The sequence below is a fragment of the Tursiops truncatus genome, chromosome 4 (genome assembly GCF_011762595.2).
Source record: "Tursiops truncatus isolate mTurTru1 chromosome 4, mTurTru1.mat.Y, whole genome shotgun sequence".
Taxonomy (NCBI): Eukaryota; Metazoa; Chordata; class Mammalia; order Artiodactyla; family Delphinidae; genus Tursiops; species Tursiops truncatus.
Window position 1 is genome coordinate 11,811,623 of NC_047037.1, and position 21,816 is coordinate 11,833,438.

Here is a 21,816-nt window from a genome sequence, read left to right on the forward strand (position 1 = left end):
TGTCTTATATTCACTCATGTATCTACCTTTACCCCATGCTCTTTATTTCCTCATGTGGTTCAAGTTAGTCTCATATCCTTTCCTTTCAGCACAACAGATTCTTTTTAGTATTTCTTTTAGGGAAAATCTGCTAACAATAAATTCCCTATTTTTATTTAACTTGGAATGTCTTAATTTCTCCTTTGTTTCTGAAAGACAATTCTGCTAGATATAGAATTATTGATTGACACTCTTTTTCTTTCAAGACTCTGAATACATCATCCCACTGACTTCCAGGCTCCATCATTTTCTGATGAAACGTCAGCTGTTAACCTTACTGAAGATCCATTGTACGAGATGAGTCACATTTCTCTGCTGCTTCAAAATTTTCTCTGTGTCTTTCATCAATTTGCCTATAATGTCTCTAGTATGGCTCTCTTTGATCTTTATCCTACTTGGAGTTTGTTGGGCTTCTCAGATGTGCAGATTAATGTTTTTTGTCAAATCTGGGGGAGTTTCAAACACTTTTTCTTCAAATATTCTTTCTGCTCCTTTTTCTCTCTCCTTGCCTTCTGGGACTCCTATCATGTGTATGTTGGTTCCACAGGTCTCTGAGGCTCTGTTCAGTTTTCTTTATTCTTTTTTAGTTTTCATACCTCTGAATGGATGTCAAACTGATCTATCGTCAAGTCCCTGGTTTATTCTCTTGCCAGTTGAAATCTGCTGTTCAGCCCTAAATTTTTCATTTCAGTTACACTTTTCAACTCCAGGATTTCTGCTTATCATTTCTATCCCTTTGACATTATCTATTTGTTGAGACATTTTTCTCATACTTTCCTTTCAACCCTTTAGACATGGTTTCTTCTAATTCTTTGAACATATTTTTAGTCACTAATTTAAAGTCATTGTCTAGTAAGTCCAATGTCTGGGATCAGTGAGGTACTGTTTCTATTACCTGCATTTTTTCCTGTGTATAGGACACACTTTCTGATTTCTTTGCTTGACCTGCAATTTTTGTCCAAAACTGGACATTCTAATTGATATGTATCAACTTCGGAAATAATATACCAATGTTGTTGCTGTTTGTTTAATGATTTGCCTGGACTAATTCTACAAAGTCTGTATTCTCTCTCATGTGTGGCCACTGAACTCTTTGTTCAGTTAGATCAGTGGTCAGCTAATGACATTTCCTTACATCTCATGAACTGATAAGGGCTCCAGCCTTTGTTGAGGCTCTCTGTGCTCGCTGTGGCACACCTTCAGCAAAGCAGTTTACAACTTGGCCTTATCCTTCATTTCCTGCTTGCACAGCATCTCAAGGTCAGCCAGAGGTGAGAACCTGGGGTCTCCTCAGTTCTTTCTTGGGCTTGTGCACAACTGTGCAAGTGCATGTGGTCTTACACATATCCATGAATACATCCAAACTTTTCAAAAGGCCCCTATTGATATCTTACTCTTCCTTTAAAGTTTTTTGTCAGCCTCTTATGAGCTACAACTGGGAATGCCACCTCAGGTAGCTGCAATGTTAAACAAATACCACCAATAATTTCAACAAATGCCCTATGGGTAGAGTTTTTCTCCAAGAACAAGGCAACGGTCAGGTCAAATAAAGATAGGCCCTGATTATGGAGCTTTTCAGCAAGCTGGTCAAATAGTGACAATTCTCTGGAGATGGGGCTTTGGGGGAGTTCCAAAGCCATTACAACCCTACCAGTGGCTACTTAGCTGTTGGTTTTCATAGTTACTGTAGTTGTGGGACTGTTAGTCTTCAAAGCCATCACAGAGCTTGGTAGTGGGGGATGAAACTGGGGCCCACATACATGGCTCACTGTTCTGAGAGTCAGCTGTTTTTCTTGAATAACAATTTTCAGATTGATGTAGGACTTTTATTTCTAGAATTCTGAAAAAGTTGATTTTGACAGTTTTTGCCACTGGCAAAACAGATTTTTTAAAGTCCTTACTCTGTCATTCTAAAAACAGAAACCCTACCTGGGTTCTTAAATCTACTTCTCAAACCTATATTTCCACACACTGTATCAATATATTCCATATCAAAAAATGTATTTCCACAACAATCACTTATTTATCCATTTTCACCCCCTACTGTTGAACTTTTGGTCTGCTTCCAGTTTTTTACAATTAAAAAGAAAGCCAATCTGAACAGCCTTAAAACTAAATCTCTGAGTTTATTCTTAGTATCTCCTTAGGATATGTACATCATAAAGGCTTGTAATATATAATGTCCAAAAGTCCTCCAGGGATTATGGATGTATGAACTATACTTCACCAAAGGGCACTGTGTGAGAACACCCAAATGCTTTACTAGGCTTTCATGCCACTTGGTTTTTTTACTGCATTTGAGAGCTGTTTATAAGCCCCTTTCTTAAACCCTCTCTTCTGTTGCAGTATGACATAACTTAAATGGCTTCTTCTCCCTTCTTTTCTGACTACTCGCTTCCTGTCCCCAAAATTCAATTTTGTAAAATTCAGGCCTCAAGCCTCCTCAGGTCTTTATAGCCCTTTAGTTCAGGGTAGTGATAGCACTCAAAAATTTCAGCTTCCAACACCATCTATGACTCTAAAATATGTAATCTTAACACTGATAACTTTCTTGCACGTGCTTCATATTGTTTCAACTCTTCATTGGGACAAAACTCCACTTAGATGTTTTACCATCAAATTCAGCAAGTACCAAATACATCAATCTTCCCTAAAACTGAGAAGCTAAATGAGCCAAAAATGGGGTTGCACAAAAAGTGTATATGGAAAAGACAGTTTAGAATACTACAAAGGATTAAATTGAAAAATATCTATGTAAAAGTGTAGAAAAACAGCAATTTTTCAAGAATTAGTCCCCAGGGGACAAACTAAAAGTTTAAGTCAAATAAGAAAGAGGAAAATGGCAGAGCCAAGATCCAGATGGCCTAAATCACGAATCCAAATTCAATGAGAAAGTAAGAATTGGAAACTGGGTGGTCAGCCAACATAATGCATAAGGGAAAAGCCTCAGTAGTCAGAATGTACTAGTAGATTTCCTAAGAAAATATAATATCACTTCTGCTGCTCTTTCCCAGCCACCAGCTGCTCCCCACATGGTTCTAGCAATAATAATGGCCTCCTTCTCCCTCATCAGTTCACAAAGGCATGTGATGAAGGCAACACTTTCTATTCCCTTCCCCTCCTCCCCTCCCTGGACCTAGAATGAAGCACCTCCAAGCCAAGGCCTACTGCAGTCCACAAACAAGAGAGCAGGTATTACAGCAAAGCAAGAGAGCAGCTGTGGCCAGAGGGAACCCAATCTCCTAATCATCATACAAACTTCCCAAAGACTACAGTTACTGTCAGCTAAATTGCCGCATTTTCTGGTATACCACTGCCTAAAATATGACACTGGGATACAGAAGGCATGGCTCTGTGATAAAGATCATTTGGAATTAACAAGAGAGGTTTTTGCAAAGTTAAGTTTACTCGAGTCAATTAAACTCACCCTCCTAATAAAAGCAATAATGAATGCAACTAACGATGATAGTAACAAAGAACCATTTGGAAAATAATATTCAGAAGAGGTTTTTAAAATATTAATCAAAATGCTAATAATGGTGGGGGAAAATCAAAAGAATGGTTGTAGGCAGGGAAGAGGCAGGGATTTCATGCAAAGGAACATGAGGGTTCGTCCTGGTTACATCTGTATCTTGAGTGTGGTTTAAGTTGCACAGGTGTGTGTATTTGCTGGAACTCATGGAACGTTTAAGATCTGTGTACTTCACAGAGTATGAATTTTATACCAAAAAAGAAAAGGAAAAATATAAACAAATATTAACAATATGCATGCTGAAGTTTTTAGGGGAAGTCTCCTCATGTCTACAACTCACTTTGAAACACATTTTTAAAAGACGAATTGATAAGAGGATGGATAATTATATGACATAGCAAATATAGTAAAATTATTAATTATTTAGAATCTAGCAGCAAGCATATGCTTGTTCACTGCAAAACTCAACTTTACTTGAGGTTTGAAAATTTCATAATAAAATATGGACAAAAAATTGCTACATGGAGCCAGGATTCTTTTACTGGTTTTCGATTTACGTTCTTACCAATGCAATGCCAAGACAGAATGAACATGAAAAAGAATTAAGCATGTTGTAAAAATATAGAGCTCTTTTTAAAAAATAAGCAGAACAAAATCATATCAGGTTGATAAGGAGTAAACTTTTGAATTATTTTAGTTTATCAAAGATATTTTGTTGTTTGACCATTTTGTAGTTAACTCTGGTCAATGAACTGATAAGGAGAAAAGCACCAAAGGTTCCCCACATCTTTTCATGTACATAAGATTCAATTTTGATCTCTAGTAGCTTTCTTTTCAGACCCAGATCAAACTAGGCACAGAACAAATATGAATATCAAGTAGGGAGATAACTATAAAGTTGTACAAACCTAAAATAATTCTTATAATCCCACTTATCATAATCACATCATGCATATTTGAAGAGTCTTAAAGATTTCAATAATTACTTCTCTCTTGACTACTCCAGTGGGTCATGTTACAATATGTGTTGTCCTTACACAGCTGGACACTCCATCATTTTCTAACTCTTCCCATATGCTCATACTCCCTCTAACCCATTCAGCAAATCTTGATGGCTCCACCATCAAAACATACCCAGAATCTGATCATTTCCCACTACTTCTCTCTCTCGCTCCATTACAGAAAAAGCCTCCTAATACTTCTGCCCTGCACCTCTTCAGTCTATTCTCAACACAAGAGCCAGAGTAATTCTGTGGAAGTTTAATTCAGATCATGTCTCTCCACCGCTCAGGACTGTCCAAAGGCTCCCATCTCACTCAAAGTCAAAGTCCAAGTCCTTCACAATAGCCTGCAAGGCCCTGTATAATTCGGGCCCTCTGACCCTCTTTCCCACTCACACAGACCTTTCTGCTCTTCCTCAAACATGCCAAACATCTTTCTGCCTCAGAACCTCTGAAGCCCCTGTGTCTGCTGCCTAGAATGCTCTTCCCCAAGACATCCACATGGCATTTTATCTCACCTTTGTCAGGTCTCTCCTTAAATGACATCTTCTCCGTGAGGCAGCAGATGAGTTCTTTAAACTCTACTCTACCCAACCTACTGCATTCTCTCTCTTTTTGCCAAATTTTTCTCCATAATGTATTTTACCATCTAATACACTATATGTTTTACTTATTTACACTGTTTATTGTCTGTCACCTCCCACTAGAAGGAAAGCTCCACAGAACATGTATTTGTGTCCATTTATCATTACTGTATCGTTGGTACCTAAAATAGCACCTGTCATGGAATGAGCACTCAATAAATACTTGCTGACTGAATGGATGGATGATTGGACTCTCCACCTATGCATAGGTTACCTGGTGGTGGTGGTCTTCCCCTCCATCTTCTGACTGTTCCAGATTTTCACTGTGCCATCATTTGAACATGTGGCAAAAAGTGAATGTTCGTCAGAGACTCTAATGCGGTTCACAGCAGATTTGTGTTCATGAAGATGTGCAACTAGTAGCCCCTTAGGCCGCCACCCTAAGGAAAAGCAAAGGAGTGTGTCTTAAGTTGCAGTTTACAAACACAATCTTTCCTTCACCCCCAGCTACAAGCACCAACAGCCAACAGGAGAACAATCATAAGAACTAAACAAAGGGTCCCAACAGCTAGCCAGTTCAGAGTGCCCTACTGGACTATGACAGATACTATCGCCTATGGAGAAAGACACCCATGTTCACATAGCCTTAGAAAGACTGCACTGGGCCCTTCTCCAGTGTCTGAGAAGGCACAATAGTCACCTGCTACCCAGAAAAACCCTGACTACTTGTTTAATAGCAAGAGGTAATGACTACCCTGAGCTAGAGAAATCAGGCACTAGGGAGGCAGCCCAGTCCTGAAAGCCTCGAACACCCACCACACCCTCATGTGTGACCTTGGGGTACTTATTTAAACTCTGTGAGCTTCAATTTACTCAAACGTAAAATGAGGGGGAAATTACTTAACCCAAAGGATGACTGTATTGGTAAATGAGATATAAAGAGTCTAACACTGTCCCAGGGCCACAGTAAACACCCAAATGTTGATTTATTTCTTCCCTACCTGCAATCATTTATTCTGTGATATCAACAGGTTGGTATAAACAGTACTATAAATTATAGCCTCAGAATGCCCAAGGATTTTCTAGTACTTTCTTTATGACATCTATACATTTCTGTTTATGTATATTCTTTTTGTGTATAATTAATTTCCTCTAATAAATTATAAATTCCCTGAGGCCAGAGAACTGACTATGTCTTATTCATTCTGAATCATTCACAATACCTAGCATAGGTCTTTGCATATAACAATCTTCAATGTTTGATAAATAAACTTTTATATTAGGCATAACATTTAATAATATTTAATATTAATCAATTTTAAAATAAAACAAAACAGAAAGCTATGCTGAAGATTATACTGTATTGGGAGCAGCACTGTGCCTAATTAAGTAATAATAAAGTCATTTTAAAATCAACTTATTTCTTTTACTAAGAAACAAAAATGAAACCAAGACCACTGCCCAACCTGGCATACTCAATGATAGAAAAATGTTTCCCCTTGGATCTCTAGCTCAAATGTGTGGAAAGAACAGCTGAATGCGATTTCTAAGGAGGATATGCTGAATTTGAGAATAATCAAAAACACTTTGCCATGAAGTCTAGATAATCTAGCAGGCTAGGTTGAACATTTCCCCCTAGAGAAAATCAATTTCACACAACCACTCAAGTGTGGAAAGAAAAAATCAGAAGCCCAACAGTCACTGCACATTTCCTGAACCACAAAATCTGACACCTTTTCTGGGATTACTGAATAAAATGTATAGCTCCATTTTAAAATGCCACTTATAAAGACAGATTCTATCATAAAATAGTGTGTGGTCAACTTTTTTTGTTTTTAAAGCAGGGCTGGTAAATCATATTGAACTATATTACAGAAACAACTTAAACATTCCAGGATATTTATTTTCATAAAAAAAATTTATGTGACTAAAGATGCCACTTACCACTTAATAATATTTCTAAAATCTTTAAACCATTGCTCTCCACCAGAATTTTCCCTGAGTTCACAATGGAAGCCCGTGGGGATTCACATGACTTTTCAGTCTCTACACATAAGCACACTATACATTTCTTCTCAGTTTTCAAGCTACATTTTTATTATTAAAATCTATACAGAAACTCATTAAAAGTGTTTTTAAAAATCTGCCAATCCAATATCAAAGACTAGCTCCACCATATAACACTAGGCATGTCTGTTAACACAGTGAGATACAATTTTCATCTGAAATATCTCTAAGTTTCTTCTAAATCTTCTCAAAATACAGAAGTGCTTTCCCCAAAATCTTAATGTTGATGATTGCTGAGTGATGGTTATAGGTGATTTTGTTTTCTTTCTAAAGCACCCATTATTTTCTAAATGTTTTTACCTTTTTGTTTAAATAAAATTAATATTAAACCCTTCAGAAATAAAAAGCCAGAATTTACTCTAAGAAGCCTGACATTCAATGAGAAAGTGGCATGACACTAAGCAGGTAGGTAAAACCTAGTACTCTAAATGGGGAACATGGACCACAGACAGGACAAAACAGTAGGTTACTGGCCTAAAAGGCACTGCCACAGCTAAGAAGATCCAAATTTCACAAATAATGACTTGGGATTTCTCACTTATTGGTTCTCGTGTGGGCTTTCAAAGTGACAGTTTTGTTCCCACTTCCTTTGCCTTGTAACTGATTATCAGTTTCTTCCATCAGATTCCAGGCTCTGGCACCTGGGCTGGAATACAACTACCTATCAATGGCACATTTACCAGGTGGTGGCGGTTTACTCTCCCACTCAGCATTTTCCATCATCTGCTTAGCTATCCTCTCGGCATTACACTGCTCCCGTTTCTGTTGTATGAGTTGCTGAAGCTCAGTTTTACACGTTGTGATCCGAATCTGGTAGGTGGACGGTAAAATTGTACTACTTAAAACCTGTATTGTTGGTTTTCTATTTTGGACGTTTGTCACTTCTGGAACCTGCAAAACAAAAAGAATATACATATTTGTGTCACAAGCAAAGTGTATTTGATGATAAAAATGCACCCATGTTCTCTCTATTCATTACACCAGCCTTCTGTCCTTATTAATGTACCAATTTTTAAATCCATTTAAATACAAGGACATTTTTTTCAATGAAAGTCTAGTTTAAATGCAGTTTAACCACAAGTTCCAGGACTCTATATTTTAAAAAAATTATCAGTGTAGCAATAATGTTAAACAAAAATCCTCATTAATTTAACTGAAGAGAATTTTAATTTATCAGTTGGTTCAATTCATATTTTTCAATTAAAATATAATTGGCTAGGGAAGAGTTACCTCAAATTACAAACTTACTTCAAATATATCAAAATCATGATGACATTTCTCACACAGAGCAAACTTGGGCCTTTTCTTCCCAGAAGTATTTTTGCTATTTTACAGATATAATTATGTTATATTAGAAGAAGAATAAGAAGATTTTAAAGGTTCACTGCAGCCTAATTAGAATAACAGTTTATAATGACATCTTCAACCCACAGTTTCAGACCACTTTATTGGTGAGTACTCTAAAACGAGACCTTTTTGGTGCTTTCAATACTAGACCTCCCCTTAGCTATAAAGTTAAAGATAAACCTCTCTTAGAAAGAAACAGATCCTCCCTAAAGGACAAGTCACTGTATTGATTTTTCCAGTACAGTACACAGCCTTTAAACATCCAAAACAGTAGAACGGGATCCAAAGACAAAAGGTGCTCTACTGCCTGGATGATGATACCTGTGGAGAAGTCGACAAAGGGGCACAAATGCCAGCAGAGGACTCGGAACGAGGCGGCTTCCCAGCCTGAATCACCTCCTGGTCACTCCCTTTAGGTAGGGCCTGTGGGATGCTTGGTGGTTCCAGTGACCCAAACATGCTTTTCCACTCTTCATTTACATTTGAGTCTTGTTTTACATGTTTTCTAGCTATGAAAAAAGATTCAGAATAATCTACAACAAATATGTGCTTTTATTTTTCTTTGTGGGGGGAGGGGGACAGCAATGGACTTCATGTGCTATTTGTTCTTTATGATGGCCAATTTATTTATATTTACATATAAACTTGTTAGCTCTCATTTCATCTCTGGGGCAGATGGACAGATGCACTCTTTCAACAGTGTTAATAATTAGACCTAATTGCTTCCTAGTTTCCCAAGGCTAGCTCAATTTCAACTAACCACTTTACCTGAAGAACCAACAACAAAAACAACTTTTTCAAATGTCACTGACCACACTGCTAAATATGACCTCTCTATATCCAGTATCAGTTACATGGGGGGAAAAAAAGAATAAAAAGTCAACTGCAATACGGTCACCTCCTGACTACAGATAGATGAGAAACGCTTTTTTCAAAAACTCTGATTATAAAAAGTACACTAAGTAACAAAGTTTTGGCATTCCAATATGTAGCATGAATTGCTCCCATAACTTTGTAAACCTCATAAACTACAAAGTTGAATGATATATTACTATATTATTTTGCAAAAATTAAATAATACATACTGTTTCACAACTTGCTTTTTCTCCTAATTAATTAATACAGCTGAACATTTAACCATTCTCCTATTAATGGACATTTCAATTATTTCTTTTTTCACTGAGAACATTCTTATACATATTTCTTCACATGTCTGTCAGCGTTTCTATGAGAAATTTCCAATGGTGAGTCAAATAGTAAAAAAAAAAGAATATGTTCAATTTATAATCTCACCAACAGTGAGTGAAAATGCCCATTTCCCTGCCCCCTTGCTAACACAGGCATCATCAGTCTTTGCTAATCACATAGGCAGAGGATGGCATCTCATTTCTATTTGCATTCATTTAATTGTTGACCTTTCAAACATGTGTATTTCTATTCTTCTATCACTTGTATGTTCAAATCCTTCCCTATTTTTCTTTTGGATGCTTGCAGTTTTTCTTATTAACCTGTATGAATACTTTACATTTTATGGCTGCAAACCATTAATAATTAAGTTGCAAATACTTTATTCCAAGTTCAGCAGTTAGAAGTTTTTTTTAATGTAATTTGTCAGCTGCCCTCAAAATCTGATACTGGAATAGAGGGATCTTAAAATAGAGGGATCCATGTGCTTGGAAGTGAGTGTATCTCCAAAAAGGGTTAAAGGAAGAATGCGTGAGATCTTAAAACCCTCACACAGAGTCAATGTCACTGTCACAAAAGCCGACAGTTTTAAATCTCAAGACTTCAAATGGTGAAGGTGTCTCTAGTCTCTCCTTTGCAAGACTATTCTTTTCAATTCACTGGGCGTTACCTACTAGCGACAAGCTAGGAAACTTTACCTCATTTCATATAGACTATTGGCCTTGGGTTGGTGTTTAAAGGACTAAAAAACAGAATTTCACCTTCAATCATATACTTCCACAGAAGCAAGAGGAGGGCTTTGGAGTCAGGTTTTGGTTTGAATTCTGACTCTGACACATACAGACCTGTGAATTTGGAAGGTTATTTAATTGCTTAACTGTTAGTCCACTTCTCCACTTTTCCTCCCCCAAATCTTCCTGTTATGTAATGGAGTCACTCACTCACTATATTTGAAAGTTCTATATCTGGGAAATGTGACTTTTTAGTTTTACTACTAATCAGCTAAAACTAGCCTTATGAAATAACTAATAATAACAAACTAAACATACACACACATAAATGTACTAACCTCGCTTGTCATCTGGTTCCTGTTTGGTTTTAACAAGATCAACTTGTCTCCCAGTTATGCCTAAGGCTGCCAGGTCAATTACACCTTTCTGACTACTATCATGGAGATGGCTCTGGTCCACTATATTGGCCTTTGCTTTGTTAGATTTCATCATGAAGTCTTTCAGTGCCAAGAGTTTGTCTTCCTCTTCCTCCGTCATTCCCTAAAACCAAATGAAACCATATGTCCTAGGGGGTTTTTTTTGCAAGTAATATCAGGCCTCAAAATGACTAACAGCTGAAGGGTCAAACCACTCAGTTTAAACTTTCAGAGTCAATGGTAAAATGAAGCAAGCAAAGGCAAGAGAAACAGAAATTTATCAATAAAGAACAACATCTCATAACTCTGATCTCCCAGACACTCTCCCTCTATTGTGGCATCTTCTACCTTGTATCATGATTTATATCTTAACATTCTTTCTAAAAGGCGACATTCAAATATAATTCATCTTTGAAATCTCCAAAGAACTTAATACAGTGCCTGGTAACTAGCAGATCTTTAATATATAACTTTGAATAAACAAACATTTAGTATCTAAACAAAAATTCTGGAAATATAATATGAAGCAAAAGAAAGTGTATGTACTTCAACTTGGTCCCTAGATGTGTTGAGGATACGCAGTGTGACACTGTTGTGAAGGCACTCTGATATATAAAGCATTCTGCACACCTCAGGGACTGACAGGCAAATGTAAGAAACACACCCACCAGCATTCCAGGGTAACAGAATGACTGGAGTCAGGTTACCTCCGTTCAAATTCCAGCCCCATTACTTACAATCTGTATGACCCTGGGCAAGCTACCCACTTTCTCTGGACCTCTATTTATCTATAAAATGAGGATAATTACTAGCACCCATCTCATACGGTTATTATCAAATTTTAATAAGTTAATCCACCCAAGACACTTCAAATTGTCTGACAGCTAAAGAATACTAATTTAAATAACAAATTCAATGTGCAACTTAAATATTCTGGTACATGGACAGTTCTGCATTTTCTTAACTTTCCAACCATCCACAGACTCCTCTAGAATGTTTTTATTATGCAAACGAAAAAAAATAAAATGACAATTCCCTAAGGCCTCGATATAAAATCCCTCTAAAACTGGAGTTTAAGATAATAGTCACAATCTGCTGGCACAAGAGGACATAAACTCTAGAAAGTCAGAAAGCTAAGAAATTCCTTGTTTCTTAAAATAACATTAAAGTAGTGATACAATAATTATAAGGGATCCTTGACTGAGTATTTTCCAATATTAACCTGAAATTCATTTACTTACACTTCTCCTAAAATTTGCCCAGACAATCTTACAGCTGTGGTAAGAGTTCTACTCTTTTTTTTTAGTCTATGTTTCAGCTCACAAGGAGGCTCTGCTTTAGTCCACACAAGGGAAGGCCATCATAAGGCCATAATGAAGGCTGAAGTGGAGAGATACCGCAACCATGGAGGAGCTCTGAACATATTTTGCAGAGCAAAAGCAGCCAGACACAAAAGTCACATATCATACAATCCCACTTACATGAAATATCCAAAACAGGCAAATTCATAGAAACACAAAGTAGATTTACTGGTTGCCAGGGGGAGAAGCAAACGCAGAAATGACAACTAACCGGAATGGGGTTTCTTTTTAGGCTGATGAAAATGCTCTGGAATTAGACAGTGGTGATGGTTTCACAACTTTGTGAATACACTAAAAACCAGTGAATTGTACACTTTCAAAGAGTGAATTTTATTGTGTGTGAATTATATCTCAATAAAAAATGTTAGAAGTGCACCATCAAAAAAAGAAAAAACCCTGACAAGTACAATTACAAGAAAGGAAAACTGAAGGACAAGTCATTCATGAGTCTAAATTAAAAAAATTAAAAAAAAATAAGTATCAGCAAACGAAATCGACTGCAAAAAAACATTTTGCGTAATATTTATATTACTTTATATTATTTAAATTGAGTTTATTATTTTTATGTATTTTACAATAAAAGTGTATTTAAATATAAATATAATATGCTTAAGTTGTGATTAGTCCAAAAATCTAGGTATAAAAGGTTGATATGACATAGGAAAATCAGTATAGTTAACCACATTAACAATATAAAAAAAAAACATGCAATGATCTCAATAAAGAAAAGACATTTGATAAAATTTAACATTCTTCCACAATAATCCTCTTAGCAAGCCAGAAATAGAAGAGAATTTCCTTAATCTAATAAAAAGATTGTACCAAAAAAACTATTAACAAACATCACACTAAATAGTATAATGTTGAGAATTTTCCCACTGAGATGAGAAACAAGACAAGAATGCCCACTATCACAAATTCCATTTACACTACACTGAAGATCCTCCTCATTTAAATAAGGCAAGGAAAACAAAAGGATTCACATAGGGGAAAAATGAGTAATATTGTTACTACTATTCACACATGGTAGGACTGTGAATGTACAAACTCAAAAGAAGCACTTATAAGCAAGTTATTAGAATTGCTAAGTCAGACAAGGTTGCTGGATACAAGATCAGTGAACAAATTTTTTTCTATATACCAGCTGCGAAAACAATTTTTTAATATACCAATTATAACAGCATTAAAAGTCAAATACTCAAAATATTTATAATTAAAGATGCATAAAGCTCTACAAAGTAAACCATAAAACATTATTGTGATATATTAAAGATCTAATTAAATGAAGACACGTACCATGTTCATGGACTGGAAGACTCACTGTCAAGATCTGATTCTCTCCTATAGGTTCCAACGCAATCTCAATCAACATACCAACAATTTTTTTTATTGAAGTGACAAGATGAAATATTTGGACACATCATTTGGAAAATGTATATGGAAATGCAAAGGACAAAGGACAGCCAAGACAATCTTAAAAAAGCAAAACAAGCTGGGAGATTCTGCTCTAACCAGAGGTCAAGCCCAGCAAAGTGCAATGCTAATGTGAGTCCATTAACATGCCCTCAGACTTCTGCTTCCGGACATGATGTATAACAGGGACAAGATTTACCCTCCCATTTTAAACAACTTTAAAACCAGAGAAAAAAATATGAAACACTTTCAGACACTAGAAAACAGGAAGCACATGGCTGTGATTCCCTAAGATAAAGGTGAGTCCTATGACTGTCCCAGCTTACTCTGTGAAGAGTTTCCAGGCCATGGAACTCAAATAGGATTCAATAAAGCCACGTTCAAGAGACAAATCAGAGTTCCAGGAAGCCAAAAGACTAAATGTGTGGGGCAGAGACCTGGAGAAGGGGGACGTGGCACAGAGCAAGAGCTATGGTCAGGGCTCCTCCAGCCTTCCACTGAGTGCTGAACTACATGTGTGTGAACAGGATCACCTGGGACCAGAGAAAGGCAACCAGAAAGCAGTAAGCCAAACAATCCCAGAGCTCACACAGGGCTGGAGATCACTCATGTTCCTACCAGCCAGAGATGAGAGACCTCACCAGACAGAGCATCATGTCCTCACAAGTCCTTAGGAGTCAAGCTAAATTGGCCACTGACCCAAGGTTGCTCTGGATCTGCCCTAACAAAGCTCAATAACAAGGCTTAACAGGATCAAACCAATTCCAGGTAACTTTAACTGTAGAACAAATCTAACACTATACAGCCATCCACAGGACCCCTGTGGATAACAAAATACACAGATGCTCAAGTCCCTTATATAAAATGGCAGCGTAGTATTTGCATGGAACCTACACACATCCTCCTATATACTTTAAATCATCTCTAGATAACTTATAATACCTAAAACAATGTAAATGCTATGTAAACAGTTGTAAATACAACTATGTAAATAGTTACCAGCATGAGGCAAATTCAAGTTTTGCTTTTTGGAACTTTCTGGAGTTGTTTTTTTTTTTTAATATTTTCGAGCCACAGTTGGTTGAATTCATGGATGTGGAACACATGGATATAGAGGGCCAACTGTATAAAGGGATTCAGCACCCAAAAGCATAAAAGTCACAATCAACAGAGAATGCAAAATGGATGGCCAGGAGTCAGAGGTTAGAGGAAAACTTACATTTTATTATACATTTTATTATACTTACATTTTATTATATATATTCTTATATACCTTTTCAATTTTACACCTTGTGTCTATACTACCCAGTCAAAAAAAATTTTAATTAAAAATATTTAAAAGTTTAAAATGTCAAGTATTTGTCATTTTTTAAAGTAAGGAGTGAAATCATTTTGTACTCTGTATTAGTGTCTGATTTAATAAATAAGAAAAAAAAACCAGGGAGCTCTCATAGATGAGATCAATCTAAAACAGCCCTGCCATTTGTCATCTCCAGATGGTAAGACCTATTGAAAATCTGGAGTATAGGCAGATTCCAACTCCCACATGTTCCAAAAGTGTTCTTTAAGTCTATTATCTGGTGCTCTGAACATACCACAGAAACAATGCTAGGCTGCTCTGGAAAGGCCTATTTTACTCACACTGTATCTCAAGTGTCCTCAAGTGGTCCTACACTAAAGAGCACTGCAGAAGCCCAAGTAAAAAAAAATTCTGCAGGAGGTTTCAGAATTCCCACTTGCGGAGGCTAAAAACATGTCTCTTCCCTCTGTATCCCTGACTTTAGGAAAAGGATTCAATTCCTACTTCCAAAGCGCCCCCTGGCTCCAAGCCTCTTCTAGTAATCCCAAGAAACTCGGTAGTGCAAGGGACCAAAAAGAAGGAAAGGCAGAGAAAGGGCTCGCAAAGGACTGGAAGAGGTGAGCCGCCCAAGGACTTCTTCCTAAGTCCACATAAAACTCAAGCAAGCCTTCCAGCTTTAGCTCCCTGTCCTCTGTTTATTCTGAGAGGCAAGATGGCACAGTGGGGGACATGTGGAGTAAAGACAGGTTCAGGTTCCAATGTTAGCTTTGGAACTTACTGAACTGTGTGCACACAGGAAGTTAATTAACTAGGCTTGCTGAGCCTCAGTGTTCTTATCTAATAAAATGGTGCTAACTATTGTTCAAGCTTATTTCAAGGACAGTCACACAATATAGAAGGTATAGACTCACTGTATGTCCTCAAACAACGGAAGCCAGTGTTGCGCTGTTACTTCTGAGGACCTCAGATACTCTGGCCTGCTGTTCCTTCCACCAGCAGCAACTACACCTTAATAAAGAGTATTCCTACCCCTGAGGAGTCTCCTAAGATTATTATTCACAGAAACAACATAAAACAGGGAATTCCATATTCCCCTTTTCCACTCATACAAATGAGAGATGAATGAATACATCAAGCACTGACACGTAGAGGAATACAAGTCAGTGGGTTTAGTGATTTCATCATGGCACCAGTGATGGGGGCTGGCACCAAGGCAGCAGCAATGGTGGGAGGGTTTGAGAGAAGAGCAGTAGGAAGCAGGAAGTAGAAAGGCTATAGAAATTGTCCTGTCCCTCTCCCTCCTTTTACCCATGGCAATGGAAAACTGACACCTGCAGCAAGGTGAAAAGCAAGTATTAGGAACTGCAGTGGCTCCCTGAAGTAACTAATGACTTACAAAGAAGAGAAAACTTCAGTATAGAAGCTTTCAACTTAATATACAGGATTTGCAGGAGAGAGAATAATACAAAGAATCGCACCACCCAAGCTCAAAGAAACATCTAAATTGGAGTGGTTTTTACTGCATGCTGAAATCTTGTTAAGGATTACTTACTCAGGAGAAACAACTGAAAAATGTGATTCAATACCCAATTTTCCATAAACTGGAAAATACATCTAATGTACAAGCCAATGTCAAAAGAAAACTCAAAGAAAAAGCTCTCTGGCAATTCAAGTCACATCAAAGGGAAGTCCTCTGAAATACAGGAAATAGAACCACTGGCCTAGAAGGGACATTCAGAGGCAGCTCTAGTTTCCAGATAAACTTAGACCTAAAAGAACCAAGACGGTTATTGACCAGCCTCCCACAGAAGCCTATTCCAACATTCAATCACCCAAACCAATGTCTGGGCATCAAACAGCACTGTACATTCAGTGACAAGTACAATACATGAAAGGATTTACAGCCCAAAGCTGACCAATTCTCTCTCTGCGATGGAAGTATTTTCTCATCTTTTTTTCTCTTAGACAAGACAATGACTGATACTCATTCTCTTAAGCAAGACGTCCTGCAGACTTAAGGACAGTCAGGTGTCCCTCAGTATTCACTTTAAGTCTCAAAGAACATTTATTCAGAAACCATAGCCTTTATTTCTAACCAGTTTCACTCCTACCTTGTCTTCTCCAGGATCTACACATCCCTCCTAAAACAGGATGCTGAATCTAGATTTAATATTTCTAAAGAGGACTTACTAATGCCAAGCATAATAAAAAGATTATTTCCTAATTCTAACGAGATTTGTTAAAAGGATCCAAATTCACAGACTTTTAAGATACAGCAGTAAACTGCTGGTTTATTCAATCTAAGACGCATTACAAACCCCAGTTATTTTAGCTGTTTGCACATAGTGAAGACTCTCTGAATTCGAATTGAAATAAACCAGGATTTTTCTGCATTGCATCTGTGTTTTGTAATGTTCCTTTTAACTGAATTTCATTATATTTTTGATGAAATATGAAATGCAATCAAGAATATTACTTAAATCTAAGGTTATACCTACTCTTTCCCTCATTTACATAGTCAGTAATCACAAAAAAACTTACTAGGTCTCTCATGATTCCTTTATTTAGCTCAATCCAATGCCTTATCATCATTATAATATGTCTTAGATACCAAAGCAAATGCATATTTGCCAGATTTATTTACTCATTTGTTATGATACAACTTAATCAAAATATTTTTAAATATTTTTAAGAGTGACATGTATACCTCAATGTTTTTATAAATTTTGCATTTAACTGTTAAGATTTCAGAAAGATGATACAACCTGTGAGAGCAATTTCTTCAGAAGCTGTGCTATGGCAGGGTCCTCAGGTGGAGGGCAGTCAGGAAGAGACCCATTTCGTTTCTTCTGACGCATGTGAAGATGTCTGAACAAGCTAGTAATATCTTTAGACCTCAAAGCATAATCAAATATAGAACGACTTACTGGCTCTTTTAAAACACTGAGTAGAACAAGTTTTCTTTCAATCTATATTAGAAAAATAAAAAGAATCAGCCAAAGATACAACATAGAGTACATCTGTTTTCAAACTCAATAAATACATAACCTGTGTAAAGTTAACATAGATATTCATTTTCTAAGAAAATGGGAGATATCAATATCTGCAATTTTTGCTTAGAAGAAAAAAGAATACCAGTGACCTTTAGAGAGCTAGGGTATTTCTTCATTCATTGTTAGCATCTGAGTAGACATCTGTGTCTATCATACTTGAATACTACTAATAAATACTCAGACTAGAAAAGTTTAGATCCCAAGTTTTCTAGATCCCAAAATGTCAGATGACTTCCCAGATCTAAAAAGTACCTGCAGTTCACAGGTCAAGTAGCCAAAAGTACTGATCCAGAGAAGATGCTCAACAGCCACAGGGCCACCCTTCAGTCATCAGGTTTTCCCAATAGCTTCAACCACTTCTAAAAAACATTACTCTCTCCACAGAGTTCATAAAATCCCTCCTTTTTTAATCCCCAAGAATATTCTCCTTGCCAATGCACTTACAATAAAAAGGATGAGCATTACTAAACAGTAACCAAGAGGACTTTCTTTAGATATATTTAACTACCTGGTAAGTTGGCCAGTAGAAACCAGCATAAAAAGGTATCTTTTGTCTAATCCAAACTGCAGAAAGGTAAAAATTATGAAGCATATAATCAGTCTCTCAACTCCTGAGCCTGGCCTTTCAAAATATAAAACAATGATAAAAGCAAAAAGTAATAATAATAATAATTTCTGAGAAAACAAAGAGAATGGTGATTTCTAACAAACCACTTATATATCAGATTTATTTTAGTAAGCCACAACTAAAAGTTATTACAAACACATGCAATTTTCAATCCCCGAAACACTTTCTCTTTCTTTCATTATGAGTTTAAGAGCCAAACTTCTAAATACAATATGTAGTCAAAGTAGTAGGAATCTCTAGACCTGATTTCCAAGGAAGCCTTAATAAACTTCAAAAAGTGGGGACATATTTTCTAGCAATATTATCCATCTTTCACGGATATATAAATTTTTCTTGGGATAAAAATTTTAAAATCTACAAACTCTATGAAATAGAGAATGATGATTTCACAAATTGGATTAATCTATTATGAAAAGTAAGGACTGAAGGCAGTCAAAGCCACTTGTTTGCAGAGGATATCCATGGCCATTTTCTCCAACCACAGGGAAGGCACACTGGGCCTTATACAAGTAAGAGAAAGCTAGAGAGGAATGGGAATTTGCAAAAGCAAAATTAGAGTTTTAGTAAAAAAAAATAGGACATTTTAGGATGTTTTAACAGCCAGAATCATCTCTCAACAGTCCATTCAATTTAAATATCTATTTTGATAGTTGGCTGTCCAGCAAAATGAAGGGTATAAACACTGACAAACTGGTAAATAACTGCCTTGTACAAACCAAAGACCCAAAGTTTATCATCAAGTGCTACACTGCTTGGTAAGCGGGGGGAGGGAGGGAGCAAGAGGGGTGGGGTAGTCATTAGATTTAAAAAAAAAAAACAAAAAACAGAACCAGTTAGTGCTCCAAAAACAAACTTCTGAAAAATCCTTTTTCAAATTTATTATAAATGTGGAGTTGGACTGAAATCAGTTGTACTTTTATGACAAAAGCAGGTCCATTAATATACGTTTCTGCTATATTTCACTTAATACCAGATGCTTTACAACACTGCACAGAAGGAAAAAGGATGAACTACCGAGTGCTGCGTTACATACAACATGATGTACACGTAAGTCTCTTGAACTTCTCTCACCTTCCAAAGTGTTTGTTCCATTAACATTAACTAACTTGAAAGGAATGTGAAAATGCTGTAGCCCAATTTAAATCTTTAAAATTTTAAATAAAAATAGGACTCTCTAAACCTTTCTTTAAAGGGGCACAGTTTGGAGGGAAGATTGATTCTAAGTTGGAACATGCATACCTGTATTATTGGTTGAGTAATATATGGGTCAAGGTAAGGCATCAGTTTGCAGTAGACATCAGCTGTGCTTATTTGGTGAGCTACCACTGTGATAAATCCCACAGCACCATAGCGTATCCACAGATTGGGATGACACAGAAAGGGGGCTAAGAGGGAAAAAAAGGTATGGATTAAACGATGTTCATAAACAGTCTCACACTATCAAGATAAACAAATTTTCACCTTATAACACAATTGATAAAGAGATTATACCAAATGTTACTATCAGGTTTCCTTCATATACTCAATTATCCTGGGACTTAAACTGAACCAAGTGAACATACTGCTATTATAATATTTCCTACCATAAATATCAGCAATACCATAGAAGAGTAAAAATAGCTACCTCTTTTCTTAGGATTTAAATTGTTATATTTTTAGTCAGGGCTGAAGATCAGTGGGCATATATACTCATTTACAAGACCAGGTTAAAAACTATTGGAGAGAGACATAAAAAGTCCCAACAGCCCAACAGCATATAGCAAACTATTACTCCCCCACCCAATACCTCCACAAAGTCCAAGGACATACCATTTACAACATAAAGGACAAAGAAACTGAGTTGTTTCTCCTCCAAGCCACAGCTTAAATTAAGGGAATGATTTCGCCTGACTGACATTCTTTTTAATGCAAAGATTTGATGACATCAAATACAGTACTCATAAATTCATTCACAAGGCGTTATGAATGGAAACTAAAAGCCACAAAACATACGATGCTCATTCTTAAAGAGTTTAAGATATAAGAAAATTAAATGAATATCTTTTCACAGCTTTTATTTTAACTATTTTCTGTACTACACCTAAAGTCAATGATTCAACTAACGGAAGTAAGATTCAGAATAAAATTCAAACATCCAAACTAACCTGATTTAGAATAAAATTCAAATTTCTAAAAGCAAAAAAAAAGTACTTGTTCTGAGGATGTAAAAGCATCGGCATTTAGAGTATACAAATTTCAAAAGAAATTCAGGCTAACAGAGAAATAAGAATATTATCACAGTGATGTCAACATCATGGTGGAGTGAGATGCTCCCTTTGTGTCTCCCCTTTAATATACAACCAGTAAAACATCCACAACTCAACAAAGGTGCCTCTGTCCAACACACCAGATGCAGGAGAATTCCACTTATCTGTACATCTAGAGGTGGGTGGACTGGAACAAACAGAGGAGGTAGAACCAGGAGAACAGTACAGGTGGTGACTGTAGTCCTGGACCTCTGACCATGGCAGCTAAGCCTGCAGCCCCAGAGAACATGGTAGCAGCAGGGGAGGTGTACACATGACTCTGCCCTTCCCCCACAGCAGCAATCACAGGTAACTGGGCAGCAACAGCAGTGGGGCCTGAGACCCCATCCCTCCAGCCACAGAGGCACCCACAACTCTGGCCCCCCACACCTCCACCCACAGCAGCAAAGCCCTCGAACCTTACAATTCCAGACACGGCAGAGATGCCCATGCAATCCCAGCTCCACCCCATCCTCCCCCTCACCCTGTGACAGTGGAGCCTGAGACTCAGAGGATCCTGGACATGGCAGGAGAGCTCACTATCCTGGTGCCCCAGGCAATGACGCCAGCAACACTGGCAGCAGCAAAGCACCAACAACACCAGAGGCACAAGAAGCAATAATGAGGTCACAGGGCGACACCTCTAACAGAGGCAGTGGAGGGTGGAAACTGTAGACTCTCAAATATAACCAGAGGCAGCTCAGGTAAAAGAAATTAAAAACCTGTGCTGTCGGGCCACTTACTGGAAAACAAAGAGAAAGACCTCTAACTTCCAACCTGTTGAGTCATTACAATCAAGTAGAAAGGTTTTTACTACTTCAAAGACACAGGAAGAGGAATAACTCATCAAGCACCATGAAGAACCACAGTAACACTGTACCACAAAAAGGAAATGAAAATTCTCCAGAAACTAAAGTCAAAGAATACTGAGATC

The 21,816-nt window shown here is 37.1% G+C and overlaps 1 protein-coding gene across 5 annotated transcripts in view; it reads right to left on the reverse strand.

Moving 5' to 3' along the window:
- PIK3R4 (phosphoinositide-3-kinase regulatory subunit 4) overlaps positions 1-21,816 on the reverse strand; it is a 74,206-nt gene that overhangs the window by 23,293 nt on the left and 29,097 nt on the right. For 3 of the 5 annotated variants that reach the window (XR_002176224.3, XM_019934395.3, XM_019934397.2), the window contains 6 exons: positions 19,837-19,982; positions 17,682-17,885; positions 10,765-10,966; positions 8,832-9,019; positions 7,844-8,054; positions 5,371-5,536 (listed from right to left, as the gene is read on the reverse strand). Coding sequence is in view for 4 of the 5 variants with exons in the window: in XM_019934395.3 (XP_019789954.1) it covers positions 5,371-5,536; positions 7,844-8,054; positions 8,832-9,019; positions 10,765-10,966; positions 17,682-17,885; positions 19,837-19,982 (1,117 nt within the window). In the remaining variant the exon portion in view is untranslated. The remainder of the gene's footprint in view (positions 1-5,370; positions 5,537-7,843; positions 8,055-8,831; positions 9,020-10,764; positions 10,967-17,681; positions 17,886-19,836; positions 19,983-21,816) is intronic. The other 2 variants (XM_019934398.3, XM_033855293.2) reach the window with 2 other exon arrangements.